At 45.1% G+C, this 24,382-nt stretch overlaps 1 protein-coding gene across 3 annotated transcripts in view; it reads right to left on the reverse strand.

Annotated features, from left to right (window-relative positions):
• MTCL1 (microtubule crosslinking factor 1) overlaps positions 1-24,382 on the reverse strand; it is a 133,216-nt gene that overhangs the window by 15,526 nt on the left and 93,308 nt on the right. For all 3 annotated transcript variants that reach the window (XM_055125793.1, XM_055125794.1, XM_055125795.1), the window contains 4 exons: positions 20,573-20,800; positions 18,957-19,154; positions 9,942-10,106; positions 5,715-5,969 (listed from right to left, as the gene is read on the reverse strand). In XM_055125793.1, coding sequence (XP_054981768.1) covers positions 5,715-5,969; positions 9,942-10,106; positions 18,957-19,154; positions 20,573-20,800 — 846 coding nt within the window. The remainder of the gene's footprint in view (positions 1-5,714; positions 5,970-9,941; positions 10,107-18,956; positions 19,155-20,572; positions 20,801-24,382) is intronic.

Raw genomic sequence — 24,382 nt, forward strand, 5'->3', positions numbered from 1 at the left:
ATTCCCAGCATCCCATATGGCCCCTGAGCACCGCCAGGAGTAATTCCTGAGTGCATGAGCCAGGAGTCTCCCCTGTACATCGCTGGGTGTGACCCCAAAAAACAAACAAACAAACAAAAATATGTTTAAGCAACACATTTATAATTTGCCTTTTTAATTATCCAGAATTTAAGGCACACTTACTAGAATATCACCAATGGTAACAAGTTTTTGAGAGTAAATTTTATTTTCCTAACTAGACCTAAAACATCTGGAACAGTCTTATACATATGTAACCCAAGTGATCAAACTGGGTTAATAAGTATTTGGTGTCAATGAACACTTATACTTTGAGAGGAATAAAATTAAGCTATAAAGGCACTTTAAAGCCTGGGAGGACTAAAAAGAAAACAAGACACATACTTTATAGTTGGACTTTTGACCTGACTTGGCACAATACTCTGATTAACAAGAGATGTAGATATTTGGTTATTTTGATGACCCCACAGTTCCTAGATCAACAATTCAGCAAGCCCTGGTAATTTCTAAGTGTTGAGAGTGACAAAGTAGTCTCTTGTTATATTCATGAAGCAACCTTTGAAAAGCACCTGAAAATCGGCACTGGTTGCCTGGAGAACCAAGATGTGATGAAAGGGCTGGAACTTCCAGTTCTACCCCCTGGTTTCCATGGAAGGGAGAGCAATTAGAGGTTAAGTGTAACTGCCAGTGGCCAATGACTTAATCAACATGCCTATGCAATGAAGTCTCCATGAAAAATAAACATAAAAAAGCAAAAGGAGTGGTTCTAACAGCTTCTAGGTTGACAAATACTGGCTATTTGAAGAGGATGCCATACCTAGAGAGAAAGTGGCTCTCTGACATTTCTCCACACCTTGCCTCAAGCACACCTTCCAATCTGGTTGTCCCTGAATAATATTCTTTGTCATAAACCAGTGCAGTAGTGAATAAATGGCTTTCCTGAGTTCTGTGAGCCACTCCAGCAAATTAATCAGAACTGAGGAGGGTGTCCTGGGAACTTCTGATGTATAGTTAGATGCTCAGAGGTACAAGCAATAACCTGGGAAGGGGTACAAATGGCATCTGAAGAAGAGGGTGGTATAAAAAGCCCTTTCCCTGTGAATCTGAACTCATCTGTCTGGATAGACAGTGTTGGAATGAAGCAGAAAAGAGGAATTATCTGACACTATATTGGCATGTGAGAATTGCTTTCTGGTAGGGAGAGGTTGCACATAGGTTGGAATTGGGTGCAGCAACCCTATGCCCTCGATAAACAGGAAGTAGTGGTGGGATGCAGGACTGCCTGGTGTGAGGAACATTTGCACAGGGACCAGTGTTGAATGACTTGCTGGTTTGCTCCCAGATATACAGTTCCCAACTCCTTTTAGTTCAGTTTACCTAGAAATTTGGCATAGCACATCTCTCCCTTGTGGGTTGAGGTAAGAAACATGGGGATCCTGTGGGGACAAGGCTTATGACAAAGCTCTTTTGAGTGAGGGAGGCCATCATGGCCTGCTCCACACCTCCCCGATCTATTTCCAGCACAGGGATGAGTTTTCTCAGGAGAGGCCCAATGTGAAGCCACTGTGACAGGCAGGAAAAGGCATGTATGAGACACTCCCCACTTCGCCTGAAAACCCATGTTCTCTCTTCTCTGCAAAACTTTCCTGACAGACCTCCTTTCAAAATAGGTACAGTGAGCATGGAGGGGGGTGAGGGCCCTCTCTACCTGCCAGTCTCAGTGCATGACATCACACTGATTGCTCTTTTGAACAAGTTAATTATCTGAATGACTAAAGTGACATTTCAGTTTGACCTACATGGGTGGCAGAAGAAAGGTTTTCAGTCCGCGAGTGCTGAGACAGTGCCAGGAAATTCTCAAACTCTCTTAGAAGCATATTAATTAACTTTCCTTTTTTGGTTTAGTCTTAACAAAACATCTTTCCAAACTGTACCTTTGTCTCCTAATTTGGGCCTTCATTCACAATTCAGGTATTAGGGTGGCATGCATATCATCAGTGATTTCTGGGGTGGGAGAACTGAAATCTCAGAAAATTATTGTGATTTTATGAGAAAGATGGAGAATCAATCTGCCAGAGAGTCAATATGAGCATTGGAGGCAAGAACACAGTCAAATTTTGGAATAAAGCAGAGTCCTTATGGGTTCCAGCACAGCCCTTGTTCTTTGTTTACCCCTCCCCAAAGACCAAACTCTTTCAAAGTTCTCTTAAAGATGCTGCTAAAATGCTTTCTGAAAAATAAATGAATAGTAAAAAGGAAAGCTTTTCATTGTGTTCATTTAACACATGTCAGTGCAATTGGGTTTCAACACGTGATCATCTCCAAGTTATTTTGGGCAAGGAATTAAAATGCAAGAATCACATTTGAAGCTGTAAATGTGCACCGAGGGTGTGAGTGAAGAGGGGTAAGGATGAGCCCAGAAGAGAGCTATGAAAAAGCAGTCTGAACTCAGTAAAGTGGGATTTCAAAAATAAACCCAGGCAGCCAGAAGCAAAGCTCACTAAAGCTGGAGAGTGTTGAGTTTCCTAAAAATGAACTGGAATGGTTTCAGAGGGAGGGATCTGCTGCTGAAATGCCTCTAGTGTGTTGTAATAGAATAATGGATCTTTAAGAGGATAAGGTTTCCTAGGAGAATCATTTAAATCAAGAGTCAGTTCCACTGTTCTTAAAATTTTACAGTAAAGCAACTTTTAGTGCAAATAAAAAATTTTAAAGGACTTGCATTTCAAGTAATACAGGAAAAAACAATAAACGCTCCTGGAGTGTCACCTGAATTGTTCATAAGAACTGGTCCAAAGAATAAAGGTCACCCTAAGGGTCACAGGTTTTACGAGAATGGTCTTTCCTGTTACCTGATTTAATGAAGGATATACTGAAAGGAGAATGGAATGACCAGGAGATTTTCTTTAGCTGTTCAGTATACAGCGAGTCCTGCATCAGCTGCTAGTTAACTGGGAACTTAACAATTCCTAGGAGAAAAGTACTGCTACTCCATAAAAGTTAACTACCAACTGATTACATTTCGGTTGACACAAGAGATGCTGATAAGATGGATGGTATGAGAGGTGATATGTGTTGGATGACCCCAGACACATTCCCAGAGCCATTCATCATATACAATGCCTCATGAGACACAGAAATTATATAGGAATTCATTGACACCGGACAAGTATGAAGCATGTGTTTGGAAAATGGAAAATGGATTTACTGTTACTTCTTTCATCAGCCGTATTGGATGATCACAGCCAAGCTATATGGTTCACCAAGTAGTCAAATATCAAGGACATCCACTGTGAAGGATGTTCACTATATTATTACTTATCTATGAAATATGTGACGAAGAGTTGAATAAACAAAGAACCCAATAACTGATAAATAAAATTTACACGCACACTTTAGCCAAATCTCTCTTTTGCAATGAAAACCTATAATTGCTCTACTAAAATTTCAGGACAGAGGAGTGAGAATGATAAAAACTTCATTTAAAAAGCTGGCTGTCTTGAGAGTAACTATTTTCAATTTTAAATTTATTTTAGCCATAGAGATAGTACAGTAGGTAAAGCTACTTGTCATGCATGTGGCTGACTCTGGTTTAATCTGTCATACCACATATGTTCCCTAACGTTGCCAGGAGCAATCCCTGAGCACCAATGGGTGTGTCCCCCAAATAAACTAATTTTAATCTTTTTGGTGTTGAGGTCATACCTGGCAGGGGTCATGCCTATCATGGTGCTTGGGGGTCACTCTCAAAGCTGCTCAGGGGGTCATGCAGAGCTGGGGATTGAACCCTGGGCTCCCACAGAGCATATAATCCAGTCCTTTGAACCATCTGTCTGCGCCTATTTTTTAAAGACTCAACTAAATATCCATGATTGCAGATCTTCCTAACAGTCACTAGCACAAATCTCTTAAAAACAACAATGAAATAATTGTACAAAGTCTGTGGGATCCAGTACCCAGATTTCAGGAACAGATGATGCCTGAAACCCATGTGTTTTGGAATAAATTATTCTCAGTGACATCAGCTTTGTGGACTAATGCTCTGAGGCTGTTAGGTCTGTGGCATGCATATCACTGTAATTTCTAGGGCGGTAGAATTCTCAAAGAATGATCTTGACTTTATGAGAAAGACAGCCAAGTACTGACAATTTGGAAATGGGGTTCAGTCCCTACCCACTCTTCCAAGAATATAGTCTAAAAATGGAAGTAACTGCTAACCCAAAATCATCATATGCAAGATGAATATCACAGAATATCTTAATGATCTTACAAAGAATTCCTCACTCCAAAAACCAAAATCAAACACCTAACAACTTGCCTAACTGATAGTCAACTTCCAACCTAAGTGTGAGTAACAAGCCAATGGCTAATAGGCAGCAGAACAAGGCCCTGTCAGTGACCATGGAGGGCAGGTCAAGAAGGACCCACCAGGTAACATAATATTTGGAGTGACTGTGGCACTATCTAACCCAAGTGGGACATGGTGACTCTGACACCATTTTGTAAGAATTATGGGCTATGTCTACCCTCCGCATGTCTACTTCATGTCTGATCTCTTCCAAGAGAGTTGAGGTCCAAAAAGGATTTAATACGAAAGACTTTCCCTAGTGCTTTGTTTTTAGGCTAAGCAGATGGCAGCCAATCTTTCCTCTGATAGACTTTGGGAGATTATGAAATGCGGCATATCAAATGCCAACCTGATGACTCAATGGTGTGAATAATCAAACCTGGAAGAACTTCACCACTCTCGGTGTGGAATGCATTTTCCTCTTCTCAACAGTGTCTGAGCCAAAGGGGGCTGGTCTTTTTCAACACTTGGTTCCTCCCCCCTTCCTCACTCCCCTACTGCTTGCTGAAATCACTGTCCACCATTGCATATATCTAGGAAAGAGGCCTTGTTGGAGGATAATGGAGCACATTTCCCCTAAAGGTTGATGAAAATGTAGTTCATGTGGATAGAAGAATGAGGTTACCCTTCCCAAACTCTGTTCTCGATTGATTTAGTATATTTTCTTGAGGTCTCATGTGTGACAGACTGCAACAAGGAAAATGTATTTGAAAGTAAAACCTGGCCCAATGTGAAAATTTAGCCCATGCATCACTGAGGCAACATGGTCCAGAATTATCTAAACAGGACAAAATCTGATGCAATGCAGAGAAAGACTAGTTGGAGAGGGGGAAATATCTCCCTCTTCCCCACTTAATTTCAAGGGTTTAAATCACTTGGTTAGCTGAAGACAGTGAGCTCCCTGCTATCTCCTTTAACTACTGTCCCATTTAATCATTACTCAGCAACATCTGTGGCAGGTGCAAACAGCCTGTCATCTGACTTACTTCAGCAACTCCTCAGATGGACAACAATTCCATTCAAACCGGAGCAGTTGCTGTGACTGAGTGGTAAATGGAAAAGTTAGTTTGGGGAAAAAAGTCACTTTACAAAACCTGAAACGATCACATCTTTAGCTTTTTTAATTCCTTTAAGAACTTTAACTGTTCACCTCTACTCATATACATGTCACCCAAGAAAGTTCCCTACAGACTGTAAGGAAAAGCAGAAGACTTATCTCCAATATTGCTTTCTCTCTGGAGTCCATGAAATACTCTGATGAAAGGCTCTGCGCCATGTGATTTTCCCCCCTCACTTAAGTGGTCTGATGGTCTCCATGCTCTTCCCCACTCCCCTGAGACATCCTTACCTGCTCTATTTTCCACAAAAACTCCTTCTTCTGCTGCTCCCACTCCTGCCGATCTCTGTCGAGGCGGTCGAGAAGTTCCACCTTCTCCCGGTTCCAGTTCTTCTCGCTGTGGTGGATCTGCCAGCGCAGGTCCATGACCAGGCCATGGCTGTCAGCCAGGAGCTTCTGGTGGGTCTCCCTCTCTTTCTTGAATGCCCCTTTGTTGTCCACGGGGGAGCCTGTTTCTCCCAAGTTATTCTCAGTCTTCCCCTCCAGCTGTCAGGGGAGAAGGACAGGAACTTAGTTCCTCACACATCTTACTTTCATAGGAGAAAAGAAGTTTCATGAGTATCCATTATTTATGGAAATACAGTTAAACTAAGATGTGACTAATCCCAAGGAAGAACAAATTTCACTTTAAAAGTGCAAATTAGAAACACTTGACATCATCACATAGAATATTAAGCAACAAATCCACCTCGCTGCCCATAGCCTGCTTCTCCATTCCATTGCCAGTCTGAGTCACACCATCTTTTGCTGGCCTTTCTTCTATGCAATTTTTCTTCCATATCATTATCCCCTGTATGGATCCTAGTAATGAGGCAGCCATTGTAACGAGCAGTCGAGGACAACTATTTGCCAAACACCCAGGAGGTAAATACCAAAATAAACAAGTAAAAAAAAATTCCTGGGGCTGGAGTGATAGCACAGCAGGTAAGGCATTTGCCTTACACGCGGCTGACCCGGGTTTGATTCCCAGCATCTCATATGGTCCCCTGAGCACCGCCAGGAGTAATTCCTGAGTGCATGAGCCAGGAGTAACCCTGTGCATTGCTGGGTGTGACCCAAAAAGAAAAAAAAATCCTATCTTGCCATATCACATTCAAACTGCTGAAAATCTAACAGAAAGCCTCTAGCACAACAGGAAAAAAGACACAGCTCTATCCATCCATGAACAGGAGTTATTCCCAGGGCTTTATTTGCTGAGGGCCAGTAGTTGGGGAGGATATGCTGGGAAGTGGGGTTGAATCTAAGTCTCTTGCATGGAGAGCATGTACTCCAGCCCACTGAATAATCTCTCCTGCCCCCAACAGACTTTTAAAATGCAAATCAAAATACTTGACTTTTGTGATACAATCTGATTTAGTCTTCAATTCTTTGAACATTTTTTCTCCCTTATACAGGATTCCGCTGTTGCTCAGGTATTCCCTCTCTTTTCTTCAGTAGATCCTTGTCTCTTGAAAATGTTATTTCTCTCCTCCACTCTCTCTGATCCTCTGAGAGCCATTATGAATAACCCTTTCCAAAACCAACAAGCTGAAAAGTATGTCCTGCATACCTACAACCCCTGAGACTCACTGAGTACAGACCAGCAGACACTTCTCAAACTACTCAAAATTACATCTACTGTCTGGATCTCCCTGCACTAAAAGTGCTTCAAAAGAGATCTTACACACACACACACACACACACACACACACACACACACACACACACACACGCCTGAACCATATTGCCTTGCACATGGATAACCCAGGTTTAATCTCTGACACCCCAGATGGTCCTCTAAGCACCACCAGGAGAGATTCCTGAATGCAGAGCCAGGAGTAAACCCTGAGCACTGCACCTCCACAAAACACAAAACAAAACACACACACAGCAGAACTGGAGAACTGGGTCAATGAGATGAGGGTAGACTTTTCATGCAAGAGGCTTGATCCCACTCTCAGCAGTCCACAGTCTTCTGAGCATAGAGCTGGGAGTAACTGTGGGCACCGATGGGTTCCCCTCCCCTCCCCAACCAACCAATCAACCAAACAAACACACAAACAAAACACCCAACAGACAAGATATTTGTTGCTGTATCCTTGATATTTAGACCAGGTCTGACTTAGGAGTCAACTAAAAGAATTACAGATTTGGGAATAGTCTCAACATAGCCTCTACTAAGATAAAATATTTCTTTTGGTAGAATCCCAACTCTGGATCTCTTCTCTCACTTGAGTGAAGCATGATATTCCAAGCACAGCTTTTTTGATTCCTCTTTGGGAGACCCAAATAGCACTCTTATCCTATTTTCGTAGGACCCAGGTCTCTGAGGTGTATGTTAGTGCAGGAAGAATGGTGGAGTCAAAAAGATGTGACTGGACTCGGAGGTTCTTTGTCCTCTTAACAACCTCTTGGACGTTCTTGAAGGCGTTCCATGCTGCTCTCTTCCTCCAGTGCAGCTCAGTTGCCAGGTCATTCATCATGTTGAGTTCTTGACCTAGGTACACATAACTGCTGCATTTGGAGATGTTTATTCCATTGAGAGCAAATGGAATGTCAGTAACTAGCCCGTTTCTCATGAGCATTTTGTCTTTGTGAGATTCAGCTGCAGTCTGACCTTTCCACATCCACAGTTGAAGTCAGCCAGCATTCGTGCCACTTGGTTAATGTTTGGTGTTATTAGAACAATGTCATTAGTGAAGCAGAGGTGGTATAGTTGCCAACTGTCTATCTTCACTCCCATTCCTTCCCATTCCGGTTGTCGCATAACATTCTGGTCAATCTTTTCAGAACCTGGCTTGCTCGAAGTAATCTGAAGTTCTGTCCGACCTCAGTCGATGATCAAGAATCAGGGACCCTGTCTTGTTTGCCAAGGCGTTGAAAATCAGATGGGCCGGACACGTAATGATATTCAGAGACACCACTGGACTAGAGCTGTTACCGACTGGATTCCATGGGACATCAAAAAGAACGCCTGGCCACCCACCTATGAGATGGTCAGACTTCTTCGTCAAGACCTGAATGAACGGTTTGAGGCTCTTCATGTTCCTGGAGCGAGCAGACACTATTGGGCTATACTAGCACACGGCAGGGACGAATGGAGATGTTACTGGTGCCCGCTCATGCAAATCGATGAGCAATGGGATGACAAGTGATACAAGAATCCCAACTGTTGTGCATATGCTTAGAAGAGAGTAAAGGTGAGGTTATTATAAAGAAACTGGCATCAACCCACACAATTGCTTTCTGGGCTACAAATGTCTATCTGAGAAATTTCTTTGGGCAGAAACAGAATGAGTTGAGGATGAGTCATCTTTATCTATTACCACCCGGCATCTAGATTTGAAATGCTCTTTATTTCTGGTGCTTAGTGACTCCCTGAGGCTTTATTTGCAGCAAATGTATATGGAAGGAGATCAGGTTCTTCTAAAACAAAGAGGAAATGTTTTGAAACTGGCTGGCACCAAACATTATACTCCCCCTTCTTTAGCTTACATGTGAACTCTTTAAACATATGTAGCTCCCCCATAAACATTTTAAAAATAGAGTAGGAGGCAGCTCATCAGAGAGTGTCCTTAGCGATTCCTCCTCTGGAGCGGGCTCTTCTGCCTGGGTACCAGGATAAATGGAGATAAATGTCCTTCGGCAGGAGACCACACCGGGGCTGTGGCTCTGTCTTTCCGTGCATTGGCCATGTGCTTACTGTATATCTGCCATCATACAAAATATGAATGATGGGTATGACTTGTCTCAAAATAAGACCTAGGAAGATTAGCCCAGATGCACAGTTCTTTCCTCTCTCATCACAGTCAAGGTGCTAGGAAGACCCGGAGACCTGCTCTAAGCAAGCAACACATGGAGGAAGGGAGGTTGCTTTTATGAATTTCAAGGGATCAAAAACTTAAGTGTGAACTTCAAAACCATGGCCAGGGTGTAAGATTTCCAAAGCTGCTGTGCTGTGCTCTGGGAGGGGTTGGCATGGGGGGTGTGGAGGCAGGAAACCAGCCTTCCAATCACTCTGCCTGGAAGGCCATTTGATCTCCTGGGCCCACCTCCTTCCGTGCAAACTCTGGTACTGAGCTCCCAGCCTCCTAGGATGTGCAGCAAAATCCTATCAGCTCTTTCCGGTACTTCCAGAAATCCAAAGGACAGCATGCATTTACCTCTTTTAGAGACAACCCACCCCCAGCTGGCTCCCTGTTCCTGTCTGCATGCTGTCCACAGGCCCTGCTGATCGTGTCCTTGGATCCGGTCTGCCTGAGGGGGCTCCAGTCAACCTGGCCTGGCCCGAGTGGGAAGGTGAATACTATTCTGATGCTGCTCGTCTCACCCCAGGGGAGGGGCTGGGAAGACAGACCGAAGACAACCATGCTTTGTCCTGGAAACCCTATTTCTCTTGGATGTGGGTCACTGAGCCACCTCCCACCTCTCTCAGAGGACAGAGCCGGGTGAGAGCAGAGAGGGCATGCGGGTGGATACCTGCTCCAGGCGGCACTTGAGCACGGCCCACTCCACGTCCCAGGCTGCCTTGTCGCCGGCGTACTGCTGCTGCAGCCGCAGCCGGGCGTGCTGGTCCTCCTGCAGCTCCATCCGCAGCTCCTCCAGCAGGCTCCTGAGTGCGCCGAACAGCTGCTGGTTTTCCACCTGTCAGGGGGTGGGGAGGACAGTGCTGGGTTCAGGGTGGTGCGAGGGGAGGTCAGAGAGCCGTGGAGGTTGGGGGAGACAAGGGGCACCGGGGCTGGAGCCCTGGTGTGTGGGATGTTCGGGGAAGCTGGGACTCCGGCTGCCGGATCAGGGGGCCGAGGAGCCAGCAGGAGCCCCAGGAGCCAGGCTGAGGCTATCAGACATGCAAGCTCTGGTGGGGGGCTGAGAGAACAAGGTCTAGACACTCGCTGATGCTGGAGAACCAAAGGCTGAACAGAAAGGGAATCAATAAAGCCTGGTGCTCGTCATGTATGTAATTAGCTAAAAACACATCATGGCCATGTTTAATAACGAAAGTTAAGGTAAAAGCCACATCTGTCCATAAAGGCTTCCTCATGACCCCCACTGTTCCACAGTGCCACCACCGTGAATTAGGGGGCTGGCAGAGAAAGCAGAGCCTGAACCTCCCTACTCCTTCTGTTTTATACAGATGGGTCCATGTGAGGACCCCAACAGCCCTGTTGAATGAAGACTGGATTTTTATTACTAGTCTCTTACACTTTGGACTGGAGCAATAGCACAGCATTTGCCTTGCATGTGGCCGACCCGGGTTCAATTCTTCCGTCCCTCTCGGAGAGTCCGGCAAGCTACCGAGAGTATCCCGCCTGCATGGCAGAGCCTGGCAAGCTACCCATGGCGTATTCAATATGCCAAAAACAGTAACAAGTCTCACAATGGAGACGTTACTGGTGCTTGCTCGAGCAAATCAATGAACAATGGGACAACAGTGCTACAGTGCTGAGCCTTACACTTACTTTATATTCCCTAAACCCAGGTTTTTTTTTTTTAAATTATTATTATTACTGGTCTCTTACCCTTACCTTATATTCCTTAAATCTGGATTTTTATTACTGGTCTCTTAAACTTAACTGTATATTTTCTACATCCTCCTGTCCTGTGAGAAGTGGTATTTCAAAACTCTGATGGCTGTTTTTCTGCACGTGTGTACGAGCTTTCTCTGAGAAAGGTTTGTCGGAATGAATGATGAACACACCACATTAGTGATGGACTGAGACAATGGAATCCCCCGGGACTGTCTCTCCTCTCAGACAGACACTCAGCTCACCACACGCTCTCGGACCTGCCCCAGGCAGCCTTGGTTGCTGTATTTTGGAGGCTGGATGAATGAAAGTGCTCTCAGGCACACTGCATGCATCCCTCCTCCACGGCAGGGCAGAGCAGAGCCCCAGAGACCCCTTATCACTGTCCCACTCCACCTGGGAAAACCTTTCAGGTCAAGGCAGCCAGACAGAGCCTGCAGCTTCCTGTGTTTGCACAGGCCTCCTCTTTCCTTTGCATGCAGCAGACTCAGGTTCATGCCTCAGCACCATATACGGTCCCCCAAGCAGAAGCAGGAGTGATTCTTGAGAGCAGCTGGTGTGGCCCAAAGAAACCCCCAAATAAAAATTGAAAAATAAAACATTGCAGATTTTTAGGAGCCAGAGGATACATAGTACAAAGGTTACAGCACTTGCTGTGTGGGGCTGACCCAGTTTCATTCCCAGTACTGCACACGGTTCTCTGAGCACAGGGCCAGGAGTGAGCCCTGAGCACCTCTCAAAATAAGTCAGAAGTCCTCAAAATACTCAAACAAAAAAGCCCCACACTTAAAAAAGTTTTGTATTGTGACTTATTTTGCTCATAATGTTTATCATTATTGTTGCTATTTACTTTTTTTAAAAAGGGCCAGAGCAATAGCACAGCGAGTAGGGCGACTGCCTTGCACCCAGCCAATCTGCGTTCACTCCCCAGCCTCTTCATCTCCCCTAGCCCCGTCAGGAGTGACCCCTGAGGACAGAGGCAGGAGTAATCCCTGAGTGTCTGTGGGTGTGGCTCAAAAACAAAACAAAACAAAAGAGTTTTGATACTTGTGAAGTTGTACTTGAACTGCACTTCACTAACGTGGGAGTTTATTTTCTTACTTCTAGGGGGTGGCAGGTTTGTCTCCCAAGCAGTGATAATGGAGCTGAACGTCAGTCCGGAGGATACTTGGCCATCTGGGTGTGATGGTTCAATGTGGGCCTGATGGTGCAGTGCTGCCGAGGACTATGATGGCGACACCTGAAGGGGGGGAGGTGGGTATTTGGTGCTGGAGATTGAACTTGGGGTCTTTACCCTGAGCTGTCTCTTTGGAAGCCTATTCTTACAAACCAAACAGACTAAATAAACGAGTCAGTTCTTGCTCTTTTTTTTTTTCCTATTTTGGGTCACACCTGGTGATGCTCAGGGGTTACTCTTGGCTCATGCACTCAGGAATTACTCCTGGCGGTGCTCGGGGGACCAAATGGGATGCTGGGGATCGAATCAGGGTCAGCCGCGTGCAAGGCAAACGCCCTACCCACAGTGCTATCACTCCAGCCCCATTTCTTGCTCTTCTAAAAGATGTTCACAAAATGGATTGGTTCTTTTCTTTCTTTTCTTTTTGATTTAATTTTATTTGGGGAAGTGGCTGGTCAATGTCCAGTGGTGCTCAGGCTTTACCCCTGGCTCTCTGCTCAGGGATCACTCCTGGCAGGGCTCAGGGAACCAAACAAAGATCAAAACCAGATTTGGCCATGTGCAAGGCAAATCTGCAAAGATTATCCACTCTTCTATCTCCCTGTCTGTGATTTGTACTTTTCAATGAACAACAAAAAAGAAATTAGAAAAGAGTTTGTTAATTTTTGCATTAGGGTCCTCAGAGGCCAAAAAAAATTCTTAAACTAATCTCTCTGTAAGCAATTCTATCTTCTAACTAAGGATATAATTGAGAGTTGTCCTGAAGAATGTTGAAAAGGGAAGGAAATGTCTCACTTTTTCTTCCTGTGATGACCTATACTAAGATATTTTGGGGATAAAAAGGGGATTCAAAACGAGTCAAAAAACAAATCAGGACTCTGGTCTACATAGAAATCCTTGAAGATTGTCTTGGAGACAGCTTTCTGAAGCTTTTATGCCAGTGACAGAGCTGGGTAACCTTTTATCTCTTTTAATTGTTAAATATGTGTCAATTATAAACAACACTTTGATCCTTCAGAGATCAGCATCCCTGTTCTCACAAAGTAGCAGGATAAATTAGCTCCAGTACTTCCTTCCTCTCAAGCCAAGGGTATTTCAGTCCTTCCATTTCTCCTGGGGAGGGTTTAAAATAATCCCAAAATTGGGAACAGGCATTGTGCTGTCAATTGTTAAACTTTATAATAGGCTCAAGGTTGAGTTTCACCCAATTGGACTGCTATCAAGTATATGATAAATATTAACACAAAGTGAGAAGGGCATTTCTGGAAAAGACAACAGAGCAAGACATTTTTGATGCAATGACCATTATTTTTACAAAGTCATCTTTTGTAAGATTTCTAAGATGTGGACACTTTCACTCTCAAAGAGCAGAATCATTGATTCTGTAGATAGGCTCAATATGAAGGAACAGATGTAGTGACTCACAAAAAGCCAGTCACAAAACAGAGAAATAGTCTCCAATGCATGTTCGCACAGGACATTCAACATGTAAATTTAGTTGGGGATTGGTAGGAGCTGCACCCTAAGATCCCCAAACCCAGGAAAGTCACTCAAGAATGCAAGATCAGTCAAAAAGAATCCACTTGCACATTAGCAACACTTATAAGAATAGGCCATTAGGGTCTGAAGAAATTGTACAGTGGGTAGGATGCTTGCCTTGCATGCAGCCAACCTGGGTTAAATCCCTGGCATTGCATGTGGTCAGTGCTCTGAGCTCTGCCAGGAGTGATCTCTGAGCACAGAACCAGAAGTGGTGTAGCCACACACACATACAAACACACAAACAAAACTCCACAAAAAAACAAAAAACAACCAACCGAACAAGTCATTTCAAGATTCTTTTCTAAAACCATTTCTTGCTCACACAGATTGAAAAAGAATGGGTTATTAAAGATTGAACTGAGAAGGGGGCTGGAGCGATAGCACAGCGGGTAGGGCGTTTGCCTTGCACGCGGCCAACCCGGGTTCGAATCCCAGCATCCCATATGGTCCCCTGAGCACCGCCAGGAGTAATTCCTGAGTGTAGAGCCATGAGTAACCCCTGTGCATTGCCAGGTGTGACCCAAAAAAGCAAAAAAAACAAAAAAAGATTGAACTGAGAAAATAAAATTTGTAATGAGAGTTTATAGCAATGTATAAGAAATCATTTGTTTTCCAGGTGAATCTGCTTGTTTGTGTTTTGGGACAACATCTGGCAGTATCCAGGGGCTATTCCTGGTTTGGTGCTCAGGGGTCACTCCAGACAATACTTAGAGAACTATGGGATGCTGGAACCCAGGCCTTCTGCACTCAAAACCTGTGCTCCCATTTACTGAGTTCTTTCCATCTCCCTCTGACTAAATTTATGCCAGATGAGCCCAGCCAGGAGGACTAGGCTTGGGTTGAAGGTCTCCATAATTTTTACTGAACAGTTGTCAAGAATAAAATGTGGGTGTGTGACAGACCTAAGGGACATGCATGTAAAAAAGAGCAACAACAGTGTTAGAACAGCCACAGGTGTCAAAGAAACCAGAGATGGTCTGATAAGAATCAAGAGGCCAGATGGGAAAAACTCCCCTGTGAGCCGGGGTTAGAGTTCTTAGGCCCTTTGAAAGGGGTGTCACAAAACATCTTTGCCTGAAGTCCTCCTGTACTTCTTTATTTTCGCTCACTTCTGCAGGTGCTATTTTCACAGTTATAGAACAAACAAACAAAAAGCAAAATAAAATATTTCCTCATCATAAACTCTGTCTCTTAGTCTCATAGACAGCTGCAAGTGTCACAGAAGGGGCTGTAAAGGTGCATCTGACCAATAACTCCCAGTCCCATATACAAAATAGTGGCCTGAATGTTTCTAGACTTGAGAGGTCAGCTTTCACATTAAAAAAAAAAAAAAGAAAAGACTGGCCTGGAGAGATGATGGTTCCGTGGGGTGGAGCACATGTGCTGCATTCAGGAGGCCTGGTTCCAACCTGGCACCACACTGTCCCTTGCACCCTATTGGGAACAACCTTCCAAGCCTCAAACCGGAAGTAGCCCAGGCACCCTGCCAGTGGGACCCCAGACCCCAACCAACCAATCAGCCAAACAGGAGTTGAGGGGGTTCCCAGTTCTCAGGTATGAGTCACATGGTGCACAGGTGTTCTTTCTAGTTTTTACATCTTGGTCAAAGCAGGAAGGTGGATAACCAGGAAGGGAGGCTGCCGGATACATCAGTGACTTGGACTACAGTGACTTGGAGTACAGGAAGCCAAAGCACATTGTGAGCTTTTATCTCAATCAGTCTCTGCTTGAGTGAAGTTTCAGATGAGTCAGAGGCTCCTCAGATTCCTGCCCGGGCCTCAGGGCAGAGTTTTCAGGCTCTGGTTAAAGCTGGAGGCTTGGAAACTAACTGGAAATACAATTTCAATAGATCTTGCTCTGAGGTTTTCTTTTTCTTTTTCTTTTTTTTTTTTTTGGGGGGGGGGTTGTTGGGCTATACCCGGTGATGCTCAGTGGCAGATATAAGATGCCAGGAGCTGAACCTTGGTTGACCACGTGCAAGGCAAATGCCCTAACCACTGCAGTATTGCTCCAGCTCTGATCCTGCTCTGAATTTTATGAGAGCATCTGCAACTGTACACTTTGATGCACTAAGAAAGAGATAATATTCTTGAATGAAAAAAAAGTCTTCTTTCATAATAAAATAATCTGATTCTGGGAAGATTAGTTCTTGGACCCATAAGGTCATAATGCTGGCACTACTAACCACCTTGTGTTTAAAAAGACATGCTTTCTGGAATTACTAATAAGTATAAAATGCTTACAGTCTTAGGAGTGCTGGCCCTGACTGCATTGTCATTTTTATTTGTTTGTTTTTGCCACCCCTGGCAGTACTCAGAGCTTACTTCTGATTCTGCACTTGGGGATCACTCCTGGCAGGCTTAGAGGACCGTACGGAGTGCCGGGGGGTTAAACCTGGGTGAGCTGAGTACAAGGCAGGCACCCTACCAGCTGCCCTAATGCTTCAATCCCCAGCAGTGAGCCGAGGAGCCTCTGACTCATTTGGAGCTTAGCGAGACAGACATGATAACGCTCCCCTATTTCCCCTCTGTCCTTCCAGGCTGGACACAAACTGCCTTCTCTTCCAACTGCCTCAAGGCAGCCCAGTCCATCATTCGAGCACTGAGCAGGCAGCAGTCAGGACACGCAGTCCAAAGCTCTCTGACCTGCTGGATTCTATCAGCTCTCCCCTGGGCACAGCCCATGTGATTTTTTATTATTCCTTTAGCTCTTTGGATGAGATAAATGTTGCCATCTACCATGTTGGATTGTGGGAAGGAGAAAGACTAAGGCCTGGGAAATGTGTTACTCGCAATTCTGGCCTTGGGAACGAGGGCTGCTAGGTGTCCCATCTCCTTATCACCTTGGGAGGCTCTCAGAGTCTCTGGAAACAGTGTGGCTCAGTACAGCAGCTCGGGAAGAAAAGTGTCCTTGCCTTGGTGTGCAGGCAGCCCCGCTAATGATCTTGCCAGTAAATGGCAGGCAAAGCCCAGGGAGAAGCCTCTTCCCGGGCACCAGCTGGTGCTTACAGTAGAGCTCAGTAATCCCCTGCCCTAGCAGCTGGCCTTGGCACTCAGCACAGACATGCCCAGCACAGCCACCACCCTAGCAGCCCCGGGCTGTCTCTCTTTCATGCTGCGTGATGCCGAAGCGTGTGTCTCTTTCCACAAACAAGAAGAATAGTTGAAAAATGAGTGGTGGAAAGGGGGCAAGCAACAAGTGCTGACATGAAAACACAAGAATGCCTCTGAGGTTCCAGCTGAGTGATTTTACATTATTTTCCACCTCATAGGTCAAATTTTCCATGACTGCTGTTCAGAAAAGCCAGATGTCTTGCATTTTTTCCTTCTTTTCCAAGGAATTTGGATGCATGTGTGGACACACCCAACGTGGGACCTTAGGAGCAACAGGTTTGTGATCAGCTGGCCACCAAACCATCAGAGTTAATCACAGATACTTTACAGAGTTGATGGATCTCTAATAAGTGAAAAATAATGAAAGTGGCAGAATTTAAAGGATTGATCAAAAAGCAGCCTTTTATTCTCCAACTAAATCACTGCTGGAAAACCCATTCGATGATCTCAAACCTCCCCATGGATTCTGCATAATGACAAACTTCTTAGTAAGTATGATTACAAGTTCATCTGAAAGCAGGACCTCCTGTTCTTTAGTCACATTACTCAGAAACAGCCCTTAGGTGGCAAAATATGATTTGATCATAGCCAGAAAGGCACCTTAGAGCTACCACTTTACTTCACACTTGGCTCTGAGCCAGTGCTGGGAGGCCAACTCTCTCCCTCTGAGGCCCTGAGCTGAGGGAGCAGCTGCAGCTGTGGTGTCCGGGGCAGAGAGAGTGAGTGTCCACAATGTGGTGGGCTCCAGGCAACAGGCTGCTCCCTACACTCCTAGTCTGCCCCATAGCCCATAGCCAGGGCTCCAGGCCCCCAGCCCTACTCTGTGGACTCCACTGTGAAGTAAAAAAGTCAGAGAAAGTCTGGGAGCAAGAAAGCTTCTGACATCCATACCTCTGAGGGTTTGAACACAATAAACCCACAGGCCTGTGGGTTTGCATTAAAGTATAAAACAACCTGAGCGTCAGTAGCATCTTTAGGCTATTGATTAAGCAGGATCTAGTTGCTTTATGTGAATATTGCATTCAGCACCATGAGTCATTTCTTAATGGCCTACACTAAAATCCTCCTCTTTTTTATATACTTTAAAAAAAAAGGGTTCATTAAATATTTTTTTTATTTGGGGCATTAAGTTTCAAGTGGCCCCCAAAAAACCTAAAAACACTTTGAACTACATGTTTGTTTTTTTTTCTTAAGTACTTATTCTTTTTCTCTTTATACAGGATGTTGCCAAATTAGTGATGATGGTGATACTAGCTCAGTTAAACATTTGAACATCCACAAAGGAGCCCTATTTGTGCTTTGATTGTGGATGAGAGGGTTGCTTTGAATTCTCTCCTCCTTGGGAGAATGAGACACTTTTATTTTTTTATTGTCTTTATTGTTTTTAGGCTTAGGGATCACTCCTGGCTCTGGACCCAGGAGTCACTCCTGACAGACTTGAGGACCACATGTGGTACCGGGGAACAAACACAGATCAGCCGCACCTGCTGTACTATCTCTCTGACCCTGAGCAACCTTTCTAAGGCCCCTCAAAAGAATACATTTTTGGAGGCCAGGAATATAGCTCAGAAATCAAGCACCTGCTTAGCATATGTGAGGCCTTGTGATTAATCTTCAGCACTGTAAAAAAGCAACCAAAAAATCATTTTTCTTTTTCTAAGATGCATTTGTTGATCCTGAATGGACATGATTACATTGATTTGTTGAACTCTGACTTAGATGTATAAGTCTGTACACTCTGCAGGACTGTGACTTAAAGAAAAGCCTGACATCTGGGGCCAGGACTCTAGCATCACGGCACAGTACTGGTATGGCCTGGGCTCAGTTCCTACTCTCATTCTCTCTCTCTCTGTGTCTCTCTATCTCTTTCTCTCTCTCACACACACACACACACACTCACACACACTCACACTCACGCACTCACACTCACACACACTCACACTCACGCACTCATACTCATGCACTCACACACACGCACTCACACACGCTCACACACACACTCACACACACAGAGTCTTACCAGTGTGATTTCTAGCAAAACTCAAGCAAAGGAATGTTTTCTACTCCCTGGAACACGAGCCTGCAAAAGACAACACAGGCCTGGGTACATAAGTAGGCTGGGGAGCTCAGCACCCACCTGTCCATGGAATTGTCCACCATTTGCAGGTTGCAGCCATGACCCGTGTTCACCCATCTGCACAGGGCAGTGGGGAGAATGGTCCCCTGTGGGAAATCCGAGGCCTGGACTATTGTCCTCTTGGTCTGGACCTTCCCTCTTGAGGTCCCCCTGGACTCGAACTTCCCCAAGCCTGGGAAGAGTCTCTGGGTGCTCACCCTGAAAATACAAGAGATGATGATCACTGCTCTGCCCAAATTGCTTTGCCAGCAGCCTGACTTGTGTTGTCTGAACACTGCAAAGGATCCATTCTAAGGGTTATCAAGATTTCGCTTCCTAGCCTTTTCCCCTAAGTTCCTCATTTGGACTCTTTCATTCACTGGCCTCTTTCTCCATTTAAACAGCACAGAATGTGGACCTAAACTTTGTGAGAGAGAGGGAAAATTTTACTACTTGTTGATATTTTGATATTAAAAAAAGTCTCACTGCTTTCTGAATTACTGCTGGTTCATAATCATACTTTTATTCATCAGTAAAGGAGGAATTTGAAAAACTTCACTATGCCAACGTCTTGCTTAAGGAGGGTTTGAAAACTGGCGGAATCTGATTTGAAGCCTTCCTTCACCCCAAAGAAAGAGGGACCCATAAAGTAGCTTCTTGTTCACAAGGAGTTGAAAATAACACTCATTGGGGACTGGAACGATAGCACAGCGGGGAGGGCATTTGCCTTGCATGCAGCCGACCCGGGTTCTATTCCCAGCATCCCATATGGTCCCCTGAGCACTACCAGGGGTAATTCCTGCGTGCAGAGCCAGGAGTAACCCCTGTGTATCGCCAGGTATGACCCAAAAAGCCAAAAAAAAAACAAAACCCAAAAAACAAAACGAAAATAACACTCATGGTTTATAGATGAAAAGCATACACAGGGTCTAAAGGACCCTAACCATTCAGAACAACAGGGGCAGGAATGCAGCTTTGGTTTGCAACCCAAGGAATACAACCCAAAGGTCCCTAGCCCTGCCCTGAGCCCACCAGAAAGTAAGGCCGGGAAGGAGCCAGCAGAACTTGAGGGAACCAAGGCTCCAGAGATGTCATTTAGAAGGCAAGTCCCTGCTGTGTTGTGTCTCTGTTCAGAATCTGGGAACTGAGACCCGGGGAAGTTGAGACACACAAACTGTGGTGGTACGTGATCCGGGCTTGGCTCGGGGATGTGCGTCAAGAGTGCAAGGCAAGACAGGCTCCTGGAATTTAGGAACAGAAACTATGATGAAAAGACAACGTTTGAGAGCCAGGGTTTAACCAGGCATCATGGTTGAATGGGGTAGGAAAGGCCCACAGGATGACAATTCATAAAGGCCCACAGGATGACAATTCATAAAGTGGCAAATGAGAAGACGGCAGCCAACTTGCTGCAGAACACAGTGCAGCATGCTCTTAGAATGAGGGCCAGTGTATGTTGGAGGGCCCGCTGTGTTCCATGGTTTAGATGGGACTAGACAAAATCATCTAAAATCATAGCGTGTGTGTGTGTGTGTGTGTGTGTGTGTGTGTAGGGGATGCAGCAGTATTCTGGGGTAAGATATAGACAGTGATCTAAGCTGAGAAATAGACAGTGAACTCTCTCTGTGTGGAGGTACCTCAGCCAAATCTTCTTCCTCTTCCATTCTTTTCCCTTGCCGCCAGTGTTTTAGCAGCCACCTGAGTTTGACATAGAAAAGGAAGATGTTCTGCTTCAGGAAACGGAGCTCCTGCTGCATTAGATTCTTCTCATCACTCCAGGTCCGCTCATGGAAGGTGCTCTGCAGAGCCAGGCTGTGCATTTCCAGCTCTTTCCACCTCAGACCATAAAGATGCTCCTCCTCCATCTGAAATGGAATGAGAGAAAGTGTTATGGCAGCATCCTCCCGGTTCATCCTAATCCAACCACTCGTGGATTCACGTGGTACCATTTTATATATGGGGCATGGAACATGTAAACCTCCAATGATTGGTCTAACCCTTTGAGATGCTTCATATTTCTCAAACCTTCATGATTTCTCTGATCTAGAAGAGATAATTTAAGCAAACTAATTTAATTCTTTCTCCTGTCCAGTCTCTCATGGTGTTTTAAAAAGGCATCTATACAAAGACAAAAAATTAAACCTCTCTAAACTCCTCTGGAGTATTATTCCTTGGATGTAGAGCTTGTGTCTACTTCAATGTAGCTTCCACTTGCCCTGTCTGTAAGCTTGCACACAGAGGAACACTGCATTTGGAAAAGGGAGCAATGCAAACTCTCCTTTGGGGTTTCCTGAGCCACTGGGTCTCTGCCATCCCGTGTAGAAAGTGGAGAACTCAGAACTGATGAAATCTAGCAGAGATGTGGAAAGCAAGAGTGGCATGGCCAGAGCATTCTTGGAAAACTTTCAAAACCCTACTACATACAGTGGTGAGCAAACAGGAAAGGCAGTCCAAACCTATTTCCAATTTTAAGATTTCATATTCCTTTCAATGTGGTAAGTCTTGAAATAAAAGCTGAAATAAATGTTTTCCATATCTAGATTAAGTTCCTATCTTTAAAACAGTAGTATACTCTTTAACAATCAATATTTATTATGAACAAAGGGGTGTGAATAAAATGTTAGTCTACAGGTGACACATTAGTGCAACTTCTATAGTAACAAAAGTGACATATGGATGAAAACTTTATGCTCTATTAAAAAAACAAGGTTAGTGCTGGGGATGTAGCTTAGTGGAAGAGCCCTTGCATCAGTCTCTAGCACTGCAAAACCCAAACCAAACCAAATCTAACAAAAATCAACAGAAAACAAGGTCAGAAGTCTATTTCTTCTTTACCGGCTGTCCTCTCCTAAAATAATTCTTCCTCTTGCGCCAAAAATCAAGACATTCTATTTTGCTTTGGTTCTCCTGAAGTACTCGACTCATGTTCAGAACTCAGACTAAGGCTCTGGATGCCTGTGATTGACATCCACTGACCAGCTGGCAGAGGACAAGGGCTCTGGGAGGGCCTGCTCGCACAGCGATCTGCACGGCCCCTGTTATGACATCACACCTTTTTATTTTTTGCACTTGGACTGTAAGAACATAAAACAATCCACTCAACACCTAAGCAGCCCTCGAGTGCTATCCTAGTTCTGTCCTTCTGGACCCAACAACGGAGTGGGAAGGGTCGGCCTCCATGCTGGGAAACTTCCCATGCTGGTGAGGTGTTATCCTCCACCTGCAGTGTCTTTGTAGCCCACTCGATACTCTAAGAACAGTGCCACCAAAAGTTGCTCACAGTTTGTGTGGAGGAAAGTAGATGCGAGCCTGGTGCAAGGCAGGTTCTGCTGATCACTAGTCTTAGTCAGAGAAGGTGCAGTGCTGGTGGATCGAGGGGAGGTGTTTTCTTGCTATTTTATCTGCAACCCCCAGAAATACTCTTTCCTGCAACTTTTCCACTGCTCTGGCTGCCTACTTCAGTCCCATGATTCCAAGCAGTTCCCTAGGGCTCAGAGTCTGTGCTCTGGGCCTGTCAGGGGGTGCACCTTCCTTTCCCTTTCAACAAGCTTTGACAAGATCTTACTACCTCCAGCGGTAGTCTGTAGGCTGAAACCTCAACTTTAAGTCCTGGACGCACTGGAACCCTGACACTTTCCCAACAGCATCTCCAGGGATAAATCTACATGGTGAACTTAAGCATTGTGAGAGGCAAGCGAAAGAATAAAGCAATATTATTTAGCAATTTACCTTTCAGGTAACAGGAAATCACTTCCCTTTTGTAACTATCTGTGTACTTTTGACCTGTAAAGGAAACTAGTGAAATAGGGTGTCTACTGGTGAAGAGTGACAGCCATATCCAGCTGCTGGCAGTCAGCATTGTTTGCCTTAAGCTACAGGGGGCAGGACCTGCACTTTTCGTACATCCCTTAATATGTTTCTGCCCTAGTTACTGAGCAGGATCGCCAGCAGCCAGGGGCTCATGGTAACAAATGTGCATGTACAAAATAAGTTCTAAACAAGATACCCCTGGTATCTTGTTTGCACAAGATAAGCATTTTAAGGCACATGGTAACCTATTCAAAACAAAGTGTTTTTTATTTTAAATTTTATTTGGGGGAGGGGTCATACTTGGTGATGCTTAGGGGTTACTCCTGGCTCTGTACGGGAGACCATCTGGGATGCTGGGTATCCAACCTGGATCAGACTCATGCAAGGCAAGCACCTTACACTGCACTATCACTCCAGCCCCAACCAAGTGATTTTTTGCTTTTGTTTGAAAAGGTCCAGTTATGTTTTTAAGATCAAATGAGAGCAAGGGGAACAGAGAAGGCAATTCTGTGTCCGGACACCGGCTTACAGCTTAGTTAGATTCAGGCGGCAGGGATGATCTTTGGGAGGCCCTGGGGCCTTGGTACTGGGAGTTCTGGAAAGTAAACAGTCCCGGGATTATTAGCATAACCTGTTGGTGACAGGTTCTTGAAAACAGCCAAAAGAGTTTATAAGGGGCTTAGTGACTGAAGGGGTTTCAAAGACGGTAGTTTAGAGGGAGCTGTTACTTTCTATCAGAAGAGTATCCTGATCTTCACAAAATGCACAAATTTGCAGGCCAAGCAAGACTATGGACATGTGGGGCTGGAGCAATGGTACAGTGGGGAGGGCATTTGCCTTGCACACGGCTGACCCAAGTTCGATCCCTGGCATCCCATATGGTCCCCCAGCACCGCCAGGAGTAATTCCTAAGAGTCAGGAGTAACCCCTGAGCATCGGTGGGTGTGACCCAAAAAGCAAAAAAAAAAAAAAAAAAAGACTATGGACAAGCTTTCATGTCCAGTTGTAGAAGGTCTTTATTTGATCTGACTCTGCTGGTTAAGGCAATGGACAACTGAGAAATCAAAAGGACTTCCTGAGGCACGCTATCACACTGAAAAGCACGGTCCGGACGGCAGCAAGGTAGAAACATCTTGAAAACACTAGTGTGGGGACTGGGCCACACTTCTGTGTGCCTCCTGTGTCCAGGAGTTGATAGCAGACAAGCCGGTATGCTAGAAAACACACCCTGGATCTGTGTTGGGGCTTGCGACCAGGATGGCAGTGGCGCTGACCCCGTGACATGCTGACTTTACAGATATTGTTTGTAAATGTCTATTCTTGAAGCTGTCTGGCCGCCTGTGTGAGCCGACCCTGGAGCTCTTCTATACACTCTGTTCAGTTAAACTGGGGTGAGGGTGGGGTGGGATAAAGGTTTAGTGGAAGCAAGCGCGTGGGCTGAGTGAAGATGCCCAGAGGCAGGCACATGTTGGGGACACACATTGGTGCTGCAGCAGTGGAATGACTCGCTCTGTCCGAGGATGGGCTGCTGCTCCTCCCCTCCGGCTCCTCACGGAGACAGGCTGGGAGGTGGTGCCTGGTCCCTGGCCCCTGGCTGCCACGGCAGCCACAGATGCGCTGGATGGGGATCCAGGATG

This window comes from Sorex araneus, chromosome 2 (assembly GCF_027595985.1).
Source record: "Sorex araneus isolate mSorAra2 chromosome 2, mSorAra2.pri, whole genome shotgun sequence".
NCBI lineage: Eukaryota > Metazoa > Chordata > Mammalia > Eulipotyphla > Soricidae > Sorex > Sorex araneus.